A 21,200-nucleotide genomic window follows, 5' to 3' on the forward strand; every position below is an offset into this window, starting at 1 on the left:
CTGTGCTGAAGCAGGGATATCCTGAAGACCTGTCGTTGGCCCTTGAGGCCTGGAGTTGGCCAGCCCTGCCATAGGCACAGATTTAGAAAGACGTTAATGAGCGATGCTCTCACCTTACATACGTGTCTTATCGTGGTTCTCCTAAGCGTCTGTGTCCCTGATGTAATATCTGTGTGTGTTTCTGTCTTAAAGTACAACCAGAAGGGCGTTTAACTTGGGCTGTTAGACTCCCTCTTGGTAAAGTGCCTGGCTCTGTATGCCTCCAGCTACCGTTCCACTCTTCTATATCTTTAAATTATCACCGTACGATTTATGGTTAAGAGGTAATCTTGGTTGCGTTCCCTCTTACTATGTCCGCATCTAGGAAATCACATTTCATTGTTGCATGCCGTTTTTAGAACGGTGGAAAAGCCGTTTGGACAGTTCTCGTGTGGGGACTGGAATTTGTATAACGGTTAGGACTGGTCCAAGCAACATTATTATTAATGTGACAAATTCGTTTCTGCATTGAGGACTGCCACAGTCACACAGACCGGTCTTAAACACGTATATAAACCACTCACTAACCACTACACCTACCAAGCACAGTTACATTCAGAACTACCAATCGCCACAAATGCACAAATCACCCCCTCCCAATCACACTGAATCCCCCCACCACTCTCCCTCCTCCTCACACACACTCTCACAGATCCCTTCCTCGCCCCAAAATATAGGGGGTTATTCAATAGTCATTACAGGGCTGCAATCATTCACGATCACAGCTTAATGAATAACCCCCATAGACTCACAAATCCCTCCCATCTCCCCTAAAACAAATTCCCAGAATCACCTCCCATGCAGAGGAACATGTTGCTGGCACCTTTTGGCAGGGGCTGAGGGTGCTGGCACCTTTTGGCAGGGGCTGAGGGTGCTGGCACCTTTGGCAGGGGCTTAGGGTGCTGGCACCTTTTTGCAGGGAGCAGAGGGTGCTGGCACATTTTGGCAGGGGGAGGAGGGTGCTGGCACCTTTTGGCAGGGGTTGAGGGTGCTGGCATGTTTGTCAGGGGCTGAGGTTGCTTTTTTTTCCATTGTCTTTTGTCACATGAAATTGTTCTCCGTACAGGATCGCAATGATCAGGAGGAATATGTTTCAGCGAGGAGAAGTGCACAGCAACCCCAGTGGATTCTGGGGAATGATAAAGAGCGTCACTTCATCCGCACCCGTCAGCGAAAGTATCCTTCATGGTCCAAGAATAAAGTGGCATCAGAATGGTTAAATATTCATTTTGTTGCATTTGTCCTCAGCAGTTGGATGTTAATTTGAGTCCTCAGAGTGATTGATTCACACTTATAACTGTGTGGTAATGGCGAAGTGTGTGTGTGTGTGTGTGTGTGTGTGTGTGTGTGTGTGTTTCTGAAAGCACCAGATCTAGACAGTCATGGTTGCATTCTGGTTTGAATAGCGTTTACTATTCAGGTCCAGGTGTTGCTTTGTCCTTGAATTCAGCCTGTCATGCTAGCATTGGTTTGTCTGGATCTCCTTTATGAGCAGCAGGTGACACACATCTTCCTTCCGTGCAGAGCGAGATGTTCTAACGTAGGGTTGTCCAAGCTCAGCCCTCTAAGTGCTACCTATGGGCCAGGATTTCAGCACAAGGCGCCTTGGTGATGGTTAGATCCAGGCTAATTGGGCCGTTGGGTGTTCATTAGTGAATTGTTGAACCCCTTGTCTGTGGGTGACCTTCTCAGGACTCGAGCTTGGGCCACCCTGGTGTAATGTAATAGTACACGGTTTGCAGAGCACTGTATTAACGTTACCGCTCTTCTTTCTAACGCCTTGCACATTGCATATTGGGAAGGGTGCAGAGATGGTGCGTGTGAGGCAGTCGGATGTATGTAACATTTTAATGTACACTACAGAACAGTGAGTGAATGCAACCTTCTTGTAGTGATGGCCGTGATCTCCCTCAGATACCTTCTTGTAGTGATGGCCGTGATCTCCCTCAGATACCTTCTTGTAGTGATGGCCGTGACCTCCCTCAGATACCTTCTTGTAGTGATGGCCGTGACCTCCCTCAGATACCTTCTTGTAGTGATGGCCGTGATCTCCCTCAGATACCTTCTTGTAGTGATGGCCGTGATCTCCCTCAGATACCTTCTTGTAGTGATGGCCGTGATCTCCCTCAGATACCTTCTTGTAGTGATGGCCGTGACCTCCCTCAGATACCTTGTTGTAGTGATGGCCGTGACCTCCCTCAGATACCTTCTTGTAGTGATGGCCGTGATCTCCCTCAGATACCTTCTTGTAGTGATGGCCGTGATCTCCCTCAGATACCTTCTTGTAGTGATGGCCGTGATCTCCCTCAGATACCTTCTTGTAGTGATGGCCGTGATCTCCCTCAGATACCTTCTTGTAGTGATGGCCGTGATCTCCCTCAGATACCTTCTTGTAGTGATGGCCGTGACCTCCCTCAGATACCTTCTTGTAGTGATGGCCGTGACCTCCCTCAGATACCTTCTTGTAGTGATGGCCGTGATCTCCCTCAGATACCTTCTTGTAGTGATGGCCGTGATCTCCCTCAGATACCTTCTTGTAGTGATGGCCGTGATCTCCCTCAGATACCTTCTTGTAGTGATGGCCGTGATCTCCCTCAGATACCTTCTTGTAGTGATGGCCGTGACCTCCCTCAGATACCTTCTTGTAGTGATGGCCGTGACCTCCCTCAGATACCTTCTTGTAGTGATGGCCGTGATCTCCCTCAGATACCTTCTTGTAGTGATGGCCGTGATCTCCCTCAGATACCTTCTTGTAGTGATGGCCGTGATCTCCCTCAGATACCTTCTTGTAGTGATGGCCGTGACCTCCCTCAGATACCTTGTTGTAGTGATGGCCGTGACCTCCCTCAGATACCTTCTTGTAGTGATGGCCGTGATCTCCCTCAGATACCTTCTTGTAGTGATGGCCGTGACCTCCCTCAGATACCTTCTTGTAGTGATGGCCGTGATCTCCCTCAGATACCTTCTTGTAGTGATGGCCGTGATCTCCCTCAGATACCTTCTTGTAGTGATGGCCGTGACCTCCCTCAGATACCTTGTTGTAGTGATGGCCGTGACCTCCCTCAGATACCTTCTTGTAGTGATGGCCGTGATCTCCCTCAGATACCTTCTTGTAGTGATGGCCGTGATCTCCCTCAGATACCTTCTTGTAGTGATGGCCGTGATCTCCCTCAGATACCTTCTTGTAGTGATGGCCGTGATCTCCCTCAGATACCTTCTTGTAGTGATGGCCGTGACCTCCCTCAGATACCTTGTTGTAGTGATGGCCGTGACCTCCCTCAGATACCTTGTTGTGTGGAGAGCAGTGTAATCTGTTTTTGTTATGCGATTAGCAGAGATTGAGCAGCGCTGGTAAGTTTGGAGATGTGTAATACCAGGTTCTGTCCGACCTTTTCCTTCACCCCTCGCACCCGCTCCCAGATCTCTCCCAGATTCAGCAGGAGGTGGACGCGCTGGAAGAGCTGAGCCGGCAGCTGTTTCTGGAAACGGCTGATCTCCATGCCACTAAGGTGCTGGACTAGTGACGGTGGCTCCGAATGTTTGATGCTGGGGGGGGGGGGGGGGGGGAGGGGTCGGCCAGCCACACAACACGCACAGGAAAGGCCGAGATGTACAAATAGAATGGATGTACACTATGTTACTGTAACAAACACGTACCTCTGTGGGGAATACGTCCACCATATTATAAACAGATTCAGTATGGAAGTACTTATCAGATTATGATGGTTGCACTTAAGTAGTTACTGGATGATCAGAGACGAACAAGTATTATGTTATTGGTTAAAGTCACAAAGATTGTACACCTGTTCTTGCTGTCATTGTAAAGGTTTGGGATCTTACCGCACTCCTGTTAGATAATTGCAGTGGGTGCCCCTTTTCTTTGTAAGGCGCAGGCAGTTGAAGAGCGGCGGGGATCCCACTTCTGCCACCTAGTTAAACTGCGGGCTGGATATATCTTCTTGCCGCACTGTTCTAATAAAGTCTTACACCAGACATTATAGCGTAATAAACGGATTTATTTGCAGGTTGCAAACGCACAGCGTTGCGGGGATCGCCCTTCCTCAGGCGCTGTCCTTAGCTCCGAGTTCTGGTAGCTGTACTGGCCCGGGAGAAAGGCAGATGGGTTGTAGGTTGCGATACATGTTATCAGACGAACATTAGAGTTCTTGTTCATAGATGAAATGATAGTGTGCACAGCTTTCCAAACCTCCCACGTGTCAGGTTGTGCGCTCAGCAGGAATTACTCTGTGCGTCCGCTAAAACCTGCAGCCAGTCTGCGTTAAATGTACAAATACAGGGATGGGCCTGAATGTAGAAACCTGACTTCACGAGAGCTGCATGTTACATTGTCCTTTCCGTATACCTCAGGACGCTTTGGCTCGCGCTTTCCGCGTCGGTCTAATAACATTGTTTTGTTTTTTTAGGAACGCATTGAATATTCGAAAACCTTCCAAGGCAAATACTTCAATTTTCTGGGCTACTTTTTCTCCATTTACTGCGTGTGGAAGATTTTTATGGTGAGATGTTTGTTGCCTTCCTGTCTAGCCGTATTGTTTTAGATTATTTCACACCAAAATGACATTGATAGGTCTAGAGCAGGACTGGCCAACTCCCAGTCCTCAAGGGCCACCAACAGGTCAGGTTTTCAGGATATCCCTGCTTTAGGACTGGTCATTGACTGAGCCGCTGATTGAGCCACCTGTGCTGAAGCAGGGATATACTGAAAACCTGACCTGGTGGTGGCCCTTGATGATTGGAGATGAGCACCCCTGGTCTTAAGAGCAGGAGACGGTTGCATGTGATTGGAGCTGCCTTGGGGGAACGTGCAGATGTTTCTGCGTCCCGGTAACGTTTGTGGGTGGGAACGTGTTCTAAGCAGCCAGGTAACGCGTTATTAACACTCCCCGGGGCTCTTCTCATCGCTGCCCTTCTTGTGTTTGCAGGCGACAATCAACATTGTGTTTGACCGAGTTGGGAAGACTGACCCAGTTACAAGAGGCATTGAGATTACAGTGAACTACCTGGGCATACAGTTTGATGTGAGGACCCGTGTGTGCCGTATGCCTAAGCAGCAGCGTGGCCCATCCAGTTATATACACGCAGCCTTTGATTATTGAAAACTAATTACCTAAGCTGCCGATCGAATTGTTTTCCTGTGATTGAACAGCACAGATCCTGCTTCCCCAGGTCCACTTAATGGCCGCCTTTCCATTTCAATCAATCCTTCAGTGAGTGTAGCTCAGCAACTACAATGTATTTTTATATTACTTAGGTAATATTATCTATTGTATGTAGAGGTTCCCAGCACTCAATAAGGAAATCCAGATACAGCGTCAATTACGAAATAGCAATGATATATTGAATAAATGATACAGATACAAAGCCAACCCTAATAAGGGCCTGGAGGATACTTCTCATGGACTAATACAGTCAGTAAGGGAACAAGAGAGGGGTGGAGGGGAAACAAGGGGAATGGAACAATGCAGGTGGGGAAAAAAAGGGTAATATTATCTATTGTTACAGTTTCCAGCTCAGAATGCTGGGAACATTGGCAACAAATTATCACACGGCTGGGGAGGTGGCTAAAGCCAGCTATAGAAATAACAAAGGGTGCTCCGTATATTAAAACCCATTCAAAATAGCATGAAGAGTTGTAAAAAGCACACGAGTTGTGAGTTGTGCCTCTGAGGGCCACCCCTTTTCCTCTCGTGGGTGTGATGTTGGTGAGGGAGTTGGGGAGTTCGGCTCTGTGTCCTGCGCCTCTCGGAGGGCCACCCCTTTTCCTCTCGTGGGTGTGATGTTGGTGAGGGAGTGGGGGTGTTCGGCTTCGTGCCCTGCGCCTCTAGTTTGCTTTGCCTATTAGAGCATGTTTATTCTGCCTGTGCAGGTGAAATTCTGGTCGCAGCACATCTCCTTCATCCTTGTTGGTATCATCATCGTCACTTCTATCCGGGGCTTACTGATCACGCTCACCAAGGTATGTATATGGCCGTAAAACGCTTAAAGGTCTTTGGGGTTTATTCTGTATCAGCCAAAGTGGCCGCTCTGGAGGTTTTTGGGCCACATTTCCTATTGACTCGCTGATTGGCCGCTTGGGCTGATACCTAGAAGCCCCTTAGTCTATATATGCAGAAAGGGGCTGTGATTGCTGCAACTCCCCATTCACTTCAGAACTCGTCTGCGTATATAGCATTACCCCCTCAGCAAGACTTTGTTACCCCCCTACACCAGCAACACGTCTTCAGGTGATGCATGGTTTTATCAACGCCCAAACGTGTACCAAGCAATGCACATTGCTAGTGCCAACATTCAGCAGAAAGTTGCTAAACGTGGGCAAGCCCCTCCAATAAGTCTCATCTCGCTGGTCTTTATACAGCAATTTAGATGATGTAAAAATAAATAATTGGGAAGCAGTAATTAGAAGGTGGGGCTTTAAATGGGTATGGGGCAGGGGCAATGTCGTGTCGCCTGTTTCTGTTAATACAGCGGACATGTCTTCCTGTGTGTAACCTCAGGGTTGTGTAAAGACGTTAGTGCGGGTTCCTCTGTCCTATGGGGTCTAGTCTCTGACCTGCTTTATATGTTACGCTGAGAAAAGGGGAAAGTGGTGTACAAACTGAACAAGGGCCCCACGTGGGAATTTGCACAGGAACACGCCCGTTCCAGCTGTTTGCCCTCGTGCTGCTGTGTAATGCACGCGTCTCATAGAGGGGAGAACGGAGGGGATAGCTACGTGGTAAATACGTGGCCCTAATAACAGTGCACCCAGAGATGAATAAGAAACGCAATGTGTGGGGTATTTGTACCTAACTTACTGCTCAGTCGCTGGGTGACTGCGGCACAGTATATAATAGAAATATCCGAGCTGCCTGGAACTAGCCCAGGGGCGACCAACTCCTGTCCTCAAGGGCCAACAACTTAATCACTGATTGAGCCACCTGTGCTGAAGCAGGGCTATCCTGAAAACCTGACCTGTTGTTGGCCCTTGAGGACTAAAGTTGCCCGCCCCCGAATTCATTTTTTGTTGTTACTTGTTTTCTTTTCAGTTCTTTTACGCCATCTCCAGCAGCAAGTCCTCGAACGTGATCGTCCTGCTGCTGGCTCAGATCATGGTGAGTGCTCCACGTTTCCCCCAGTGGCTGACACGCAGTATTGCACAACATGAAACCACATGGCACAGTCCGGAGGTTTGGGGTCTGAGGGCTCTGTTGGGAGAACACAAACGTGTTAATGACCAAGATCCAATTTATACAAGTCTGTGTGTGTGTGTCTGTGTGTGTGTCACACTTCCAAAGCTTTATTACACACCCTTAAATGTTGCATACATCCTGAGCTGTCTGTGTGCTCCTTTTCCCAGATGCTAGTGTACCTAGTGTACCTTACGCTTTGACGTGTGGCGGCTCTGGCTGTCACATTGCTGTGCTCCATTGGGTCTCGGGCAATGATTCCCCGTGGTTCGGTACGGTTCTGACCGCTGCACAGAGGGGTGTTGTGGGCCACATGACGTCTGTGCGCGGTGCATCTTTGCCGTAAATAAAGATGTACGTCCGTATTTAATGGGCGCGGTTATTCCATAAGGGACACCTCTTGCCCAATCACTTGAATGGGCTGTAAGCGGTGTCGGACGTTTTTGCTGCGGCCGCTCTGCCGCTGGACACTCAGCCGCCGACCATTTCACCAATATGGTAAGTTAATTTGAGGGGGTTTAGGGTAAGGAGTAGGGTTGATATTAGAAGGTTAATGTTAGGGGGGGTTAGGGTACGGCTAAGAAGTAAGGTTAGGGGAGTTTTAGGGTAAGATGTGGGTAGAAAAACCTCTGATGGCTCTGAGGGTAAGTAGCTGGAACACTTACCCTCAGAGCCATCAGAGGTTTTTCTACCCACATCTTGCATATCTGGTTGGAAGATCCCAGATTAAACCTCCACGGCAGCTCCAGGACTACCTACTCTCTAGGACTGTATCCCAGGTTTTGTTTTTCCTGTTTGTTCAATATTGTTGCACTAGCGCTTGTATACACTTATTTTTTACACGTTTGAGTTTTAGGGTAAGCAGTAAGGTTAGGGGGGGTACGGCTAAGAAATAAGGTTAGGGGGGTTAGGGTAAGCAGTAAGGTTAGGGGGGTTAGGGTAAGCAGTAAGGTTAGGGGGGTTAGGGTAAGCAGTAAGGTTAGGGGGGGTTAAGGTAAGCAGTAAGGTTAGGGGGGTTAGGGTAAGCAGTAAGGTTGGGGGGGTTAGGGTAAGCAGTAAGGTTAGGGGGGGTTAGGGGGGATTAGGGTAAGCAGTAAGGTTAGGGGGTTAGGGTAAGCAGTAAGGTTAGGGGGTTAGGGTAAGCAGTAAGGTTAGGGGGTTAGGGTAAGCACTAAGGTTAGGGGGGTTAGGGTAAGCAGTAAGTTTAGGGGGGATTAGGGTAAGCAGTAAGGTTAGGGGGGTTAGGGTAAGCAGTAAGGTTAGGGGGGGTTAGGGTAAGCAGTAAGGTTAGGGGGGTTAGGGTAAGCAGTAAGGTTAGGGGGGGTTAGGGTAAGCAGTAAGGTTAGGGGGGGTTAGGGTAAGCAGTAAGGTAAGGGGGGGTTAGGGTAAGCAGTAAGGTTAGGGGGTTAGGGTAAGCAGTAAGGTTAGGGGGGGTTAGGGTTAGCAGTAAGGTTAGGTGGGTTAGGGTAAGCAGTAAGGTTAGGGGGGTTAGGGTAAGCAGTAAGGTTAGGGGGGGTTAGGGTAAGCAGTAAGGTTAGGGGGGGTTAGGGTAAGCAGTAAGGTTAGGGGGGTTAGGGTAAGCAGTAAGGTTAGGGGGGGTTAGGGTAAGCAGTAAGGTTAGGGGGGGTTAGGGTAAGCAGTAAGGTTAGGGGGGTTAGGGTAAGCAGTAAGGTTAGGGGGGGTTAGGGTAAGCAGTAAGGTTAGGGGGGTTAGGGTAAGCAGTAAGGTTAGGGGGGGTTAGGATTAGCAGTAAGGTTAGGGGGGGTTAGGGTAAGGTTGGGGGGGGTTAGGGTAAGCAGTAAGGTTAGGGGGGATTAGGGTAAGCACTAAGGTTAGGGGGTTAGGGTAAGCAGTAAGGTTAGGGGGGTTAGGGTAAGCAGTAAGGTTAGGGGGGGTAGGGTAAGCAGTAAGGTTAGGGGGATTAGGGTAAGCAGTAAGGTAAGGGGGGTTAGGGTAAGCACTAAGGTTAGGGGGGTTAGGGTAAGCACTAAGGTTAGGGGGGTTGGGGTAAGCAGTAAGGTTAGGGGGGGTTAGGATAAGCAGTAAGGTTAGGGGGTTAGGGTAAGCAGTAAGGTTAGGGGGGTTAGGGTAAGCAGTAAGGTTAGGGGGGGTTAGGGTAAGCAGTAAGGTTAGGGGGGTTAGGGTAAGCACTAAGGTTAGGGGGGTTGGGGTAAGCAGTAAGGTTAGGGGGGGTTAGGATAAGCAGTAAGGTTAGGGGGTTAGGGTAAGCAGTAAGGTTAGGGGGGTTAGGGTAAGCAGTAAGGTTAGGGGGGGTTAGGGTAAGCAGTAAGGTTAGGGGGGTTAGGGTAAGCAGTAAGGTTAGGGGGGGTTAGGGTAAGCAGTAAGGTTAGGGGGGGTTGGGGTAAGCAGTAAGGTTAGGGGGGTTAGGGTAAGCAGTAAGGTTAGGGGGGTTAGGGTAAGCAGTAAGGTTAGGGGGGATTAGGGTAAGCACTAAGGTTAGGGGGTTAGGGTAAGCAGTAAGGTTAGGGGGGGGTTAGGGTAAGCACTAAGGTTAGGGGGTTAGGGTAAGCAGTAAGGTTAGGGGGGTTAGGGTAAGCAGTAAGGTTAGGGGGGGTTAGGGTAAGCAGTAAGGTTAGGGGGGGTTAGGGTAAGCAGTAAGGTAAGGGGGGGTTAGGGTAAGCAGTAAGGTTAGGGGGGTTAGGGTAAGCAGTAAGGTTAGGGGGGGTTAGGATAAGCAGTAAGGTTAGGGGGGTTAGGGTAAGCAGTAAGGTTAGGGGGGTTAGGATAAGCAGTAAGGTTAGGGGGGTGGGTAAGCAGTAAGGTTAGGGGGGGTTAGGGTAAGCAGTAAGGTTAGGGGGGGTTAGGGTAAGCAGTAAGGTTAGGGGGGTTGGGGTAAGCAGTAAGGTTAGGGGGGGTTAGGATAAGCAGTAAGGTTAGGGGGGTTAGGGTAAGCAGTAAGGTTAGGGGGGGTTAGGGTAAGCAGTAAGGTTAGGGGGGTTAGGGTAAGCAGTAAGGTTATGGGGGTTAGGGTAAGCACTAAGGTTAGGGGGGTTGGGGTAAGCAGTAAGGTTAGGGGGGTTAGGGTAAGCAGTAAGGTTAGGGGGTTAGGGTAAGCAGTAAAGTTAGGGGGGTTAGGGTAAGCAGTAAGGTTAGGGGGTTAGGGTAAGCAGTAAGGTTAGGGGGGGTTAGGATAAGCAGTAAGGTTAGGGGGGTTAGGGTAAGCAGTAAGGTTAGGGGGGGTTAGGGTAAGCAGTAAGGTAAGGGGGGTTAGGGTAAGCAGTAAGGTTAGGGGGGTTAGGGTAAGCAGTAAGGTTTGGGGGGGGGTTAGGGTAAGCAGTAAGGTTAGGGGGGTTGGGGTAAGCAGTAAGGTTAGGGGGGTTAGGGTAAGCAGTAAGGTTGGGGGGGTTAGGGTAAGCAGTAAGGTTAGGGGGGTTGGGGTAAGCAGTAAGGTTAGGGGGGGTTAGGGTAAGCAGTAAGGTTAAGGGGGTTAGGGTAAGCAGTAAGGTTAGGGGGGTTAGGGTAAGCAGTAAGGTTAGGGGGGGTTAGGGTAAGCAGTAAGGTTAGGGGGGTTAGGGTAAGCAGTAAGGTTAGGGGGGTTAGGGTAAGCACTAAGGTTAGGGGGGTTGGGGTAAGCAGTAAGGTTAGGGGGGTTAGGATAAGCAGTAAGGTTAGGGGGGTTAGGGTAAGCAGTAAGGTTAGGGGGGTTGGGGTAAGCAGTAAGGTTAGGGGGGTTAGGGTAAGCAGTAAGGTTAGGGGGGTTAGGGTAAGCAGTAAGGTTAGGGGGTTAGGGTAAGCACTAAGGTTAGGGGGGTTAGGGTAAGCAGTAAGGTTAGGGGGGATTAGGGTAAGCAGTAAGGTTAGGGGGGTTAGGGTAAGCAGTAAGGTTAGGGGGGTTGGGGTAAGCAGTAAGGTTAGGGGGGGTTAGGGTAAGCAGTAAGGTTAGGGGGGTTAGGGTAAGCAGTAAGGTTAGGGGGGTTGGGGTAAGCAGTAAGGTTAGGGGGGGTTAGGGTAAGCAGTAAGGTTAGGGGGGTTAGGGTAAGCAGTAAGGTTAGGGGGGGTTAGGGTAAGCAGTAAGGTTAGGTGGGTTAGGGTAAGCAGTAAGGTTAGGGGGGTTAGGGTAAGCAGTAAGGTTAGGGGGGGTTAGGGTAAGCAGTAAGGTTAGGGGGGGTTAGGGTAAGCAGTAAGGTTAGGGGGGGTTAGGGTAAGCAGTAAGGTTAGGGGGGTTAGGGTAAGCAGTAAGGTTAGGGGGGTTAGGGTAAGCAGTAAGGTTAGGGGGGTTAGGGTAAGCAGTAAGGTTAGGGGGGGTTAGGGTAAGCAGTAAGGTTAGGGGGGTTTAGGGTAAGGTTGGGGGGGGTTAGGGTAAGCAGTAAGGTTAGGGGGGATTAGGGTAAGCACTAAGGTTAGGGGGTTAGGGTAAGCAGTAAGGTTAGGGGGGTTAGGGTAAGCAGTAAGGTTAGGGGGGTTAGGGTAAGCACTAAGGTTAGGGGGGTTGGGGTAAGCAGTAAGGTTAGGGGGGGTTAGGATAAGCAGTAAGGTTAGGGGGTTAGGGTAAGCAGTAAGGTTAGGGGGGGTTAGGGTAAGCAGTAAGGTTAGGGGGGGTTAGGGTAAGCAGTAAGGTTAGGGGGGTTAGGGTAAGCAGTAAGGTTAGGGGGGGTTAGGGTAAGCAGTAAGGTTAGGGGGGTTAGGATAAGCAGTAAGGTTAGGGGGGTTAGAACAAGCAGTAAGGTTAGGGGGGGTTAGGATAAGCAGTAAGGTTAGGGGGGTTAGGGTAAGCAGTAAGGTTAGGGGGGGTTAGGGTAAGCAGTAAGGTTAGGGGGGTTAGGGTAAGCAGTAAGGTTAGGGGGGGTTAGGGTAAGCAGTAAGGTTAGGGGGGTTTAGGGTAAGGTTGGGGGGGGTTAGGGTAAGCAGTAAGGTTAGGGGGGGTTAGGGTAAGCAGTAAGGTTAGGGGGGGTTAGGGTAAGCAGTAAGGTTAGGGGGGGTTAGGGTAAGCAGTAAGGTTAGGGGGGGTTAGGGTAAGCAGTAAGGTTAGGGGGTTAGGGTAAGCAGTAAGGTTAGGGGGGGTTAGGATAAGCAGTAAGGTTAGGGGGGTTAGGGTAAGCAGTAAGGTTAGGGGGGGTTAGGATAAGCAGTAAGGTTAGGGGGGTTAGGGTAAGCAGTAAGGTTAGGGGGGTTAGGATAAGCAGTAAGGTTAGGGGGGTGGGTAAGCAGTAAGGTTAGGGGGGGTTAGGGTAAGCAGTAAGGTTAGGGGGGGTTAGGGTAAGCAGTAAGGTTAGGGGGGTGGGTAAGCAGTAAGGTTAGGGGGGGTTAGGGTAAGCAGTAAGGTTAGGGGGGGTTAGGATAAGCAGTAAGGTTAGGGGGTTAGGGTAAGCAGTAAGGTTAGGGGGGGTTAGGGTAAGCAGTAAGGTTAGGGGGGTTAGGATAAGCAGTAAGGTTAGGGGGGTTAGGGTAAGCAGTAAGGTTAGGGGGGGTTAGGATAAGCAGTAAGGTTAGGGGGTTAGGGTAAGCAGTAAGGTTAGGGGGGTTAGGGTAAGCAGTAAGGTTAGGGGGGTTAGGATAAGCAGTAAGGTTAGGGGGGTTAGGGTAAGCAGTAAGGTTAGGGGGGGTTAGGGTAAGCAGTAAGGTTAGGGGGGTTAGGATAAGCAGTAAGGTTAGGGGGGTTAGGGTAAGCAGTAAGGTTAGGGGGGGTTAGGGTAAGCAGTAAGGTTAGGGGGGTTAGGGTAAGCAGTAAGGTTAGAGGGGTTAGGGTAAGCAGTAAGGTTAGGGGGGTTAGGGTAAGCAGTAAGGTTAGGGGGGGTTAGGGTAAGCAGTAAGGTTAGGGGGGTTAGGATAAGCAGTAAGGTTAGGGGGGTTAGGGTAAGCAGTAAGGTTAGGGGGGGTTAGGATAAGCAGTAAGGTTAGGGGGGTTAGGGTAAGCAGTAAGGTTAGGGGGGGTTAGGGTAAGCAGTAAGGTTAGGGGGGTTAGGGTAAGCAGTAAGGTTAGGGGGGGGTTAGGGTAAGCAGTAAGGTTAGGGGGGTTTAGGGTAAGGTTGGGGGTGGTTAGGGTAAGCAGTAAGGTTAGGGGGGGTTAGGGTAAGCAGTAAGGTTAGGGGGGTTAGGGTAAGCAGTAAGGTTAGGGGGGGTTAGGGTAAGCAGTAAGGTTAGGGGGGATTAGGGTAAGCAGTAAGGTTAGGGGGGGTTAGGGTAAGCAGTAAGGTTAGGGGGGGTTAGGGTAAGCAGTAAGGTTAGGGGGGGTTAGGGTAAGCAGTAAGGTTAGGGGGGGTTAGGGTAAGCAGTAAGGTTAGGGGGGGTTAGGGTAAGCAGTAAGGTTAGGGGGTTAGGGTAAGCAGTAAGGTTAGGGGGGGTTAGGATAAGCAGTAAGGTTAGGGGGGTTAGGGTAAGCAGTAAGGTAAGGGATGGTTAGGATAAGCAGTAAGGTTAGGGGGGTTAGGGTAAGCAGTAAGGTTAGGGGGGTTAGGATAAGCAGTAAGGTTAGGGGGGTGGGTAAGCAGTAAGGTTATGGGGGGTTAGGGTAAGCAGTAAGGTTAGGGGGGGTTAGGGTAAGCAGTAAGGTTAGGGGGGTGGGTAAGCAGTAAGGTTAGGGGGGGTTAGGGTAAGCAGTAAGGTTAGGGGGGGTTAGGATAAGCAGTAAGGTTAGGGGGTTAGGGTAAGCAGTAAGGTTAGGGGGGGTTAGGGTAAGCAGTAAGGTTAGGGGGGTTAGGATAAGCAGTAAGGTTAGGGGGGTTAGGGTAAGCAGTAAGGTTAGGGGGGGTTAGGATAAGCAGTAAGGTTAGGGGGTTAGGGTAAGCAGTAAGGTTAGGGGGGTTAGGGTAAGCAGTAAGGTTAGGGGGGTTAGGATAAGCAGTAAGGTTAGGGGGGTTATGGTAAGCAGTAAGGTTAGGGGGGGTTAGGGTAAGCAGTAAGGTTAGGGGGGTTAGGATAAGCAGTAAGGTTAGGGGGGTTAGGGTAAGCAGTAAGGTTAGGGGGGGTTAGGGTAAGCAGTAAGGTTAGGGGGGTTAGGGTAAGCAGTAAGGTTAGGGGGGTTAGGGTAAGCAGTAAGGTTAGGGGGGTTAGGGTAAGCAGTAAGGTTAGGGGGGGTTAGGGTAAGCAGTAAGGTTAGGGGGGTTAGGGTAAGCAGTAAGGTAAGGGGAGATTAGGGTAAGCACTAATGTTAGGGGGGTTAGGGTAGCACTAAGGTTAGGGGGGTTAGGGTAAGCAGTAAGGTTAGGGGGTTAGGGTAAGCAGTAAGGTTAGGGGGGATTAGGGTAAGCAGTAAGGTTAGGGGGGTTAGGGTAAGCAGTAAGGTAAGGGAAGATTAGGGTAAGCACTAATGTTAGGGGGGTTAGGGTAGCAGTAAGGTTAGGGGGGTTAGGGTAAGCAGTAAGGTTATGGGGGGGTTTAGGGTAAGCAGTAAGGTATGGGGGGTTTAGGGTAAGCAGTAAGGTTAGGGGGTTAGGGTAAGCACTAAGGTTAGGGGGTTAGGGTAAGCAGTAAGGTTAGGGGGTTAGGGTAAGCAGTAAGGTTAGGGGGGGTTAGGGTAAGCAGTAAGGTTAGGGGGGTTGGGGTAAGCAGTAAGGTTAGGGGGGGTTAGGATAAGCAGTAAGGTTAGGGGGGTTAGGGTAAGCAGTAAGGTTAGGGGGGTTAGGGTAAGCAGTAAGGTTAGGGGGGGTTAGGGTAAGCAGTAAGGTTAGGGGGGGTTAGGGTAAGCAGTAAGGTTAGGGGGGTTAGGGTAAGCAGTAAGGTTAGGGGGGGTTAGGGTAAGCAGTAAGGTTAGGGGGGGTTAGGGTAAGCAGTAAGGTTAGGGGGGTGGGTAAGCAGTAAGGTTAGGGGGGGTTAGGGTAAGCAGTAAGGTTAGGGGGTTTAGGGTAAGCACTAAGGTTAGGGGGTTAGGGTAAGCAGTGCGGTTAGGGGGATTAGGGTAAGCAGTAAGGTTAGGGGGGGTAGGGTAAGCAGTAAGGTTAGGGGGGTTAGGGTAAGCAGTAAGGTTAGGGGGGTTAGGGTAAGCAGTAAGGTAAGGGGAGATTAGGGTAAGCACTAATGTTAGGGGGGTTAGGGTAGCACTAAGGTTAGGGGGGTTAGGGTAAGCAGTAAGGTTAGGGGGTTAGGGTAAGCAGTAAGGTTAGGGGGGATTAGGGTAAGCAGTAAGGTTAGGGGGGTTAGGGTAAGCAGTAAGGTAAGGGAAGATTAGGGTAAGCACTAATGTTAGGGGGGTTAGGGTAGCAGTAAGGTTAGGGGGGTTAGGGTAAGCAGTAAGGTTATGGGGGGGTTTAGGGTAAGCAGTAAGGTATGGGGGGTTTAGGGTAAGCAGTAAGGTTAGGGGGTTAGGGTAAGCACTAAGGTTAGGGGGTTAGGGTAAGCAGTAAGGTTAGGGGGGTTAGGGTAGCACTAAGGTTAGGGGGTTAGGGTAAGCAGTAAGGTTAGGGGGGTTTAGGGTAAACAGTAAGGTTAGGGGGGGTTTAGGGTAAGCAGTAAGGTTAGGGGGGGTTTAGGGTAAGCACTAAGGTTAGGGGGTTAGGGTAAGCAGTAAGGTTAGGGGGGTTAGGGTAAGCAGTAAGGTTAGGGGGGGTTTTGGTAAGCAGTAAGGTTAAGGGGGTTAGGGTAAACACTAAAGTTAGGGGGATTAGGGTAAGCACTAAGGTTAGGGGGGTTAGGGTAAGCAGTAAGGTTAGGGGGGTTAGGGTAAGCACTAAGGTTAGGGGGGTTAGTGTAGGCGCGATAGGTAGTACAGTATATCATCTTTTATTGGACCAATAATAGCTGACAGTAGCAAGTTTGCGACGCTCGCTGGGCTCTTCTTGTACGGCCGCTGTACGGAAAGTCCCATTCTATCCAGTGGGCGTTGGGCGAGGATATACCTCCTTTCTCCGGAAAGCAGGGATATCCCGAATACCCGGCCTGCTGGTGGCCCTTGAGGACTGGCGTTAGCCGCCCCTGCTCTAGTGTAAGAGATATAGTGTCTGGTAAGATAATGTAATCATATAGATATCAAAATTATTTTTTAAATACTAATTAGGTCGTTTGCATACTTCCAAGATGTTTGAGAAGACGTTAATCTGGCCACACACACACCACACAACACAGCGCAATTGAAATATAGAAAAGCCCTAGTATTAAAAGGTAACATCATTCATTTGAGAGGTTATTAAATCATTCCTAACAATACCAGAGACCTCATTGTTTTTGCAAAATCTGAGAAGAGATCTTGGCATGGTTCCACAGGCTCAACAATAATGCATTCGCTCCCTAGTTAACATGGTTGTATGAATATATAAGGTTCGTGGGTTAATATTGGCTCATTTTGTCTCTGATACTGTCGCCCCGCAGGGCATGTACTTTGTGTCCTCCGTTCTTCTGATCCGAATGAGCATGCCGCTGGAATACCGCACCATCATCACCGAAGTCCTCGGAGAGCTCCAATTCAACTTCTACCACCGCTGGTTTGATGTGATTTTCTTGGTCAGCGCCCTGTCCAGTATTCTCTTCCTGTACCTGGCACACAAACAGGCCCCGGAGAAACACATGGCCTTCTAGCAGACGTCACAGCTGCTCTTTCCAGGATTTCACGGCTGCCATTTGCAGGCCGGTTAAGAACTTGAACTTCAGGGGAGCATCCAATGAAGACGATGCAGGGATTGTGAATCCGTAGTGTAACCGCAACCTGACTGCAAAAAAGAGATTCATTGGAGCGTCCAACGAGAACAGCCGCACTGGTTCGTCAGCTTGATGGTGGTGTCCCACATATCAACATGTCAAGTGAAGTCAATCCGCTTTGTAACAAATTCCCGGCCATTTCAACATTGGTTTCAAATTCTGTTGAACAGTTTTATAATGTGAGCAAGAGACATGCACTCAAAATAGGATCATTCGAAAATATCGGTAACCATGGGATAATTATGAAGACGTGGATACACATGATATAAATGTGGCCATTAAGAGTATAGAAAATATTTCACAATGAAGGAAAAATAAAGGGGGTTTCCTAAAAGGTGTAGCTCTTTGTCAAGCGCCTCACCGGGACGGCCCGGATATATCTTGTCTGCACATTGGATTTCCATGTTGATGTTCATAGGTTCCGTTGCAGTGGAAGACGCTGAAGCAGGGAACGGTGCGCACTCTAGCATTGCATAGGGACGGTGCGCACTCTAGCATTGTATAGGGATGATGCACACTCTAGCATTGTATAGGGATGATGCGCACTCTAGCATTGTATAGGGATGATGCTCTCCAGCACAGGGGGTGGGCAACTCTAGCCCTCAAGACCACCCAGCAGGTCAGGTTTTAAGGATATCCTAGCTCCAGCACAGGGGGCTCAGTCTTTGACTGAGCCACTGATTGAGCCACTAGTGCTGAAGCTGGGATATCCTGGATACCTGACCTGCTTGGTGGGGGGTGGGGGACATTGGGTGGGGGGAGGGGACCGGAGTTGACCATCCCTTTTCTTGCACATTAGTGTCAAAATGAAAGAAATCTCGTAGTGATCACTTTAATATGGGTACAAGGAACAGCAATGCGATTTTGATTTCTTGTCCATCAAATAACCTGTCATACTCATTCTTGGGTGTTTGACCATCTTGTCCTGTGTTGATTTTTCTTTTAATAATTTTTTTTTAATACATACATATATATATATATATATGTATATATGTATATATATGTATGTATGTATATGTATTTCTGCATTGTTTTTTTAATTTTTTTCTGTCTGCAAAGCACTTTGGTATTTTACATGCAGGAGGCTCGAGTGAATTGAAGCACAGACCACATGGGGAGATGTGGGATTTTCTTGGGTGTTATGAAGCTAGATGAGCTTCAGTTTTCTTTTATGACAAATAAAAACGTGTCCCCTTTCTCCATTGTGAAAGCCTGACGTGTCTTAGCTGCTACATGTACTGACTGTATGCAATATGTGCAGCATCCTTATTGTTGTACTTCTGCACAGTACAATCAGTAGCAGACCCTCACAGTAACACGGATAAAGGGCTATATTTACTAAGCAATGCTACTCCAAAAGACACCTTCCATCACAGCAGTACTGCTGGTTTTAATAGGTTCAGCAAAGGAAAGAAAGAAATCTCCCTATTATGTCGCACTCAAGAAAACACCCTAGGCTAAATTAATACTATTTATTAATAAAGTGATTTAAAATATATTTATTTTAGTAAGGTATACAATGAACCAAATGATTAAAACAAATTAAAAATAAAGGAGGTATCTGTGTGCTAATGAACAAGGACGTCAGTGTAAATAAAGAAAATAGCTAAGTCAATATCTTTATCCATGGTTATATAATTATACTAGCCGTGGTAATGGCTATTAAAGTACAATTCTAAGTCACCTGATAACTAATTCCCAAATAGATGAGTGTTAGTAGTTGAAGAGGGCTACTAGTTATGTGTGTCCATGGCCCTGCTTGTATGTGGAGTACTGTGAATACAATCTCTATATACACGTACACAGTGTTACCAGACCACCAGGCTCAGAAATGGCTGAGCCTATAGGTCTGTCCTGGTGAACAGCTTTAGCATATAATAGCCACATCCTCTTGAAAGGAGAAATGAACACAGCCCTCTTAGACCACAATCTGTGGCTCTAACACACAAGATACAAACTATTTAGGAAATAGTCCGAGCGTTGTGCTTCCCATGACGAAGGCTCCGAAACGCTCTGACAGTAAAGGAAGCACCAGACCTCTCTGACTAGCCTGCACACCTGGTTGTAGCGCCTGGCCTGCCCAACATATGTTTCACCATTGTGGCTTCATCGGGGGCAGTTTCAAAGTGTTTCTGATGGCTATTTATTTGTATTTGCCGCCATATTGGCTAATTAGTATCAGGCTCTGATTGGTCCTCTAAGCGTCGCGTCATCACCACGCGTCATAATGGATTGCATAAGCTTAATCTCCCCTATTGGCTATTTCAGGTCATCTGATCATCTATGGCAATGCTGATAGGTCCGTATAGACCCATAATAAAGTATAGCTGCATTAGTAAGCCTGCTGTGCTTTGGTTCGTCATTCCCGATCACCTGACCATCGGGCTGCATCGCTGATTGGTCCGCATCAACCCACAGTACATTGCCAGTGTCCTAATGAGTCACTATGGTTACCGGAAATGCTAGGCACTAATTTGTCTACCCTAGCTTCGCGTCATAATCGCGCGTCCTTCAGAATGCAAAGGTGGGTGTATGATGCATAAACAATGTCACCTGACTGCCTACGAGGTCCGTGATAGGTGGATACTCTTGGACACTCGTGTTGATGCTATTTACATTCCTCTGGCTGTCAGAAAATATGTATTAGTGATTATAATAAAGGATTACTAAGTCACTTCTGTCATTGTTTATTGCTGCATCCCATTGTAGGGCATAGTAATGTTCCTTGTTGCACAGGCTATAGTAATGGTCAGAATAGAAGGTTATGTAATACATGTCTATATCTAAATGGTCTACAACAGACAAAGGTAGTCGTTGCAAAATTAACCCATAGAGGTGATGATGAAAGTGAACGCTAATGTTTAAACCATGTTTCCCTGTCTCTGGTGTTCTGAATGAAAGCCCAAATGTGCCTATCATGTTTAATACACCTATATGGGGGGACTTTAATTCATCAATTTTTATGAAATGATATAAAAATTGCGTTATGGTTATTTATATGTTTCTCCCTGAACTATTCGCACAGCAAGTTTCAGAGCGCTAGGAGCTTCCTAGCAAAAGTTAGCAAACAGCCGCTTTTATTCTTTAAGCGCTGGACTTAGAAACATTCCCTCATTTTATCTTACAGGTAAAATCTTCTACACTATAACTTAGAAAATAATTCCCTCTGGCCACCTTATACCTGGTGGGAGATTTTTTCATTATATACAGTTCAGTACATATGCTAATTTTTTGTGTACGTAAAGTGAACAAGACAGTGGTACACTGGGGTCGTGCAGTACACAGTAATTAGCAAAAAGTCAAGTCAGTGTCCAAAGCAATGTTACGATATTTACCAAAAATAGTTGCATGGTGTATATGTGTTTTTCTCTTTTCTTTATTCCATTGTATGTACTGATCGGTTATCTGCGCTCCCTGTATATGTGGATGTCTGAGTCCTACTGATGTCTAAAACTTGTCTGGAAAGCTGAATAACCTAGAACATTGTCTTCGGGTGCCAGGTGTGTCCACATACAGTTCCAGCTACTGTCACAGCCTGGTGCGTTTGAAATCTGATACAGTACAAATAAAAAAAAGTAATAAAGGTTTGGGAGATGTAATTTTTATTGGTCTGTAGATGTGACATTTTACGTTGAGAAATAAAACGGAACCTGTAAGAGTCACATGATACAAATATATCGATGTTCCAAAAAGTTATTTCGAGATTCCACACTTAATAAAGCCGATCCCCCTCTCACGCAGGTTAAAGTCCCTCAGATGCTGTAAAACAAAGAGTAAGAGAAACCAAGGATTACGTTCCAGTGGAATTAAAAATGTATGTTTATATATTATACTATCACTTTCCAATATATTGCCAGGAAAACAGGAGATCATTCCTTTTAATAAATTGTCTTTCTTAATAAAAAAAAAAGAGAACATTCATTTTTTCTGCTATTTTACCCTTAATGTAAGTTTAGTTTTAGAAAGTTTAACAAAAAAGAAAGTTATCATTTATCTTTTCATTACTTTTATATGACGTACATGATACACTTCTCTTATTACAAATGTATCAGTTATCCAGGTGCACTATACTGTACCTTTTTTGTTTAAAACACCATATAGTGTACCACCTGCTGGAATTAAAACAGCAGCCTTTGGCTTTGCATTGTGCTGCGGTGACACCTTCTCCGGCGCATGCAATTTTGTTATGTTCCTCAACAGCGCACATCTCTACATCCGCTGGAAGGAAACACAGAGGGGTTAGTTACATTTACATTTCAAAACAAATGAAAGAAAGGTTTGCAAATAATGCAAGCTTTAATAAGGGACCTGGTGGCTAATTGTAGATTTGGATTTGACGTGACCTCAATGGGATAATCCCGGGAATTTGTCTCTGCCCATTGGGAA

General features: G+C 47.8%; 1 protein-coding gene across 4 annotated transcripts in view; it reads left to right on the forward strand.

The window, feature by feature from the left end:
• Positions 1 to 17,537, forward strand: part of GPR89B (G protein-coupled receptor 89B) — a 68,262-nt gene extending 50,725 nt beyond the window's left edge. For all 4 annotated transcript variants that reach the window (XM_075593542.1, XM_075593545.1, XM_075593544.1 and 1 more), the window contains exons 9-15: positions 1,106 to 1,215; positions 3,460 to 3,548; positions 4,464 to 4,556; positions 4,983 to 5,078; positions 5,927 to 6,016; positions 7,086 to 7,151; positions 16,488 to 17,537. In XM_075593542.1, coding sequence (XP_075449657.1) covers positions 1,106 to 1,215; positions 3,460 to 3,548; positions 4,464 to 4,556; positions 4,983 to 5,078; positions 5,927 to 6,016; positions 7,086 to 7,151; positions 16,488 to 16,694 — 751 coding nt within the window. In that variant the 3' untranslated portion in view covers positions 16,695 to 17,537. The remainder of the gene's footprint in view (positions 1 to 1,105; positions 1,216 to 3,459; positions 3,549 to 4,463; positions 4,557 to 4,982; positions 5,079 to 5,926; positions 6,017 to 7,085; positions 7,152 to 16,487) is intronic.
• The last annotated feature ends 3,663 nt before the right edge of the window (positions 17,538 to 21,200 follow it).

This window comes from Ascaphus truei, chromosome 3 (genome assembly GCF_040206685.1).
Source record: "Ascaphus truei isolate aAscTru1 chromosome 3, aAscTru1.hap1, whole genome shotgun sequence".
Lineage (NCBI taxonomy): Eukaryota > Metazoa > Chordata > Amphibia > Anura > Ascaphidae > Ascaphus > Ascaphus truei.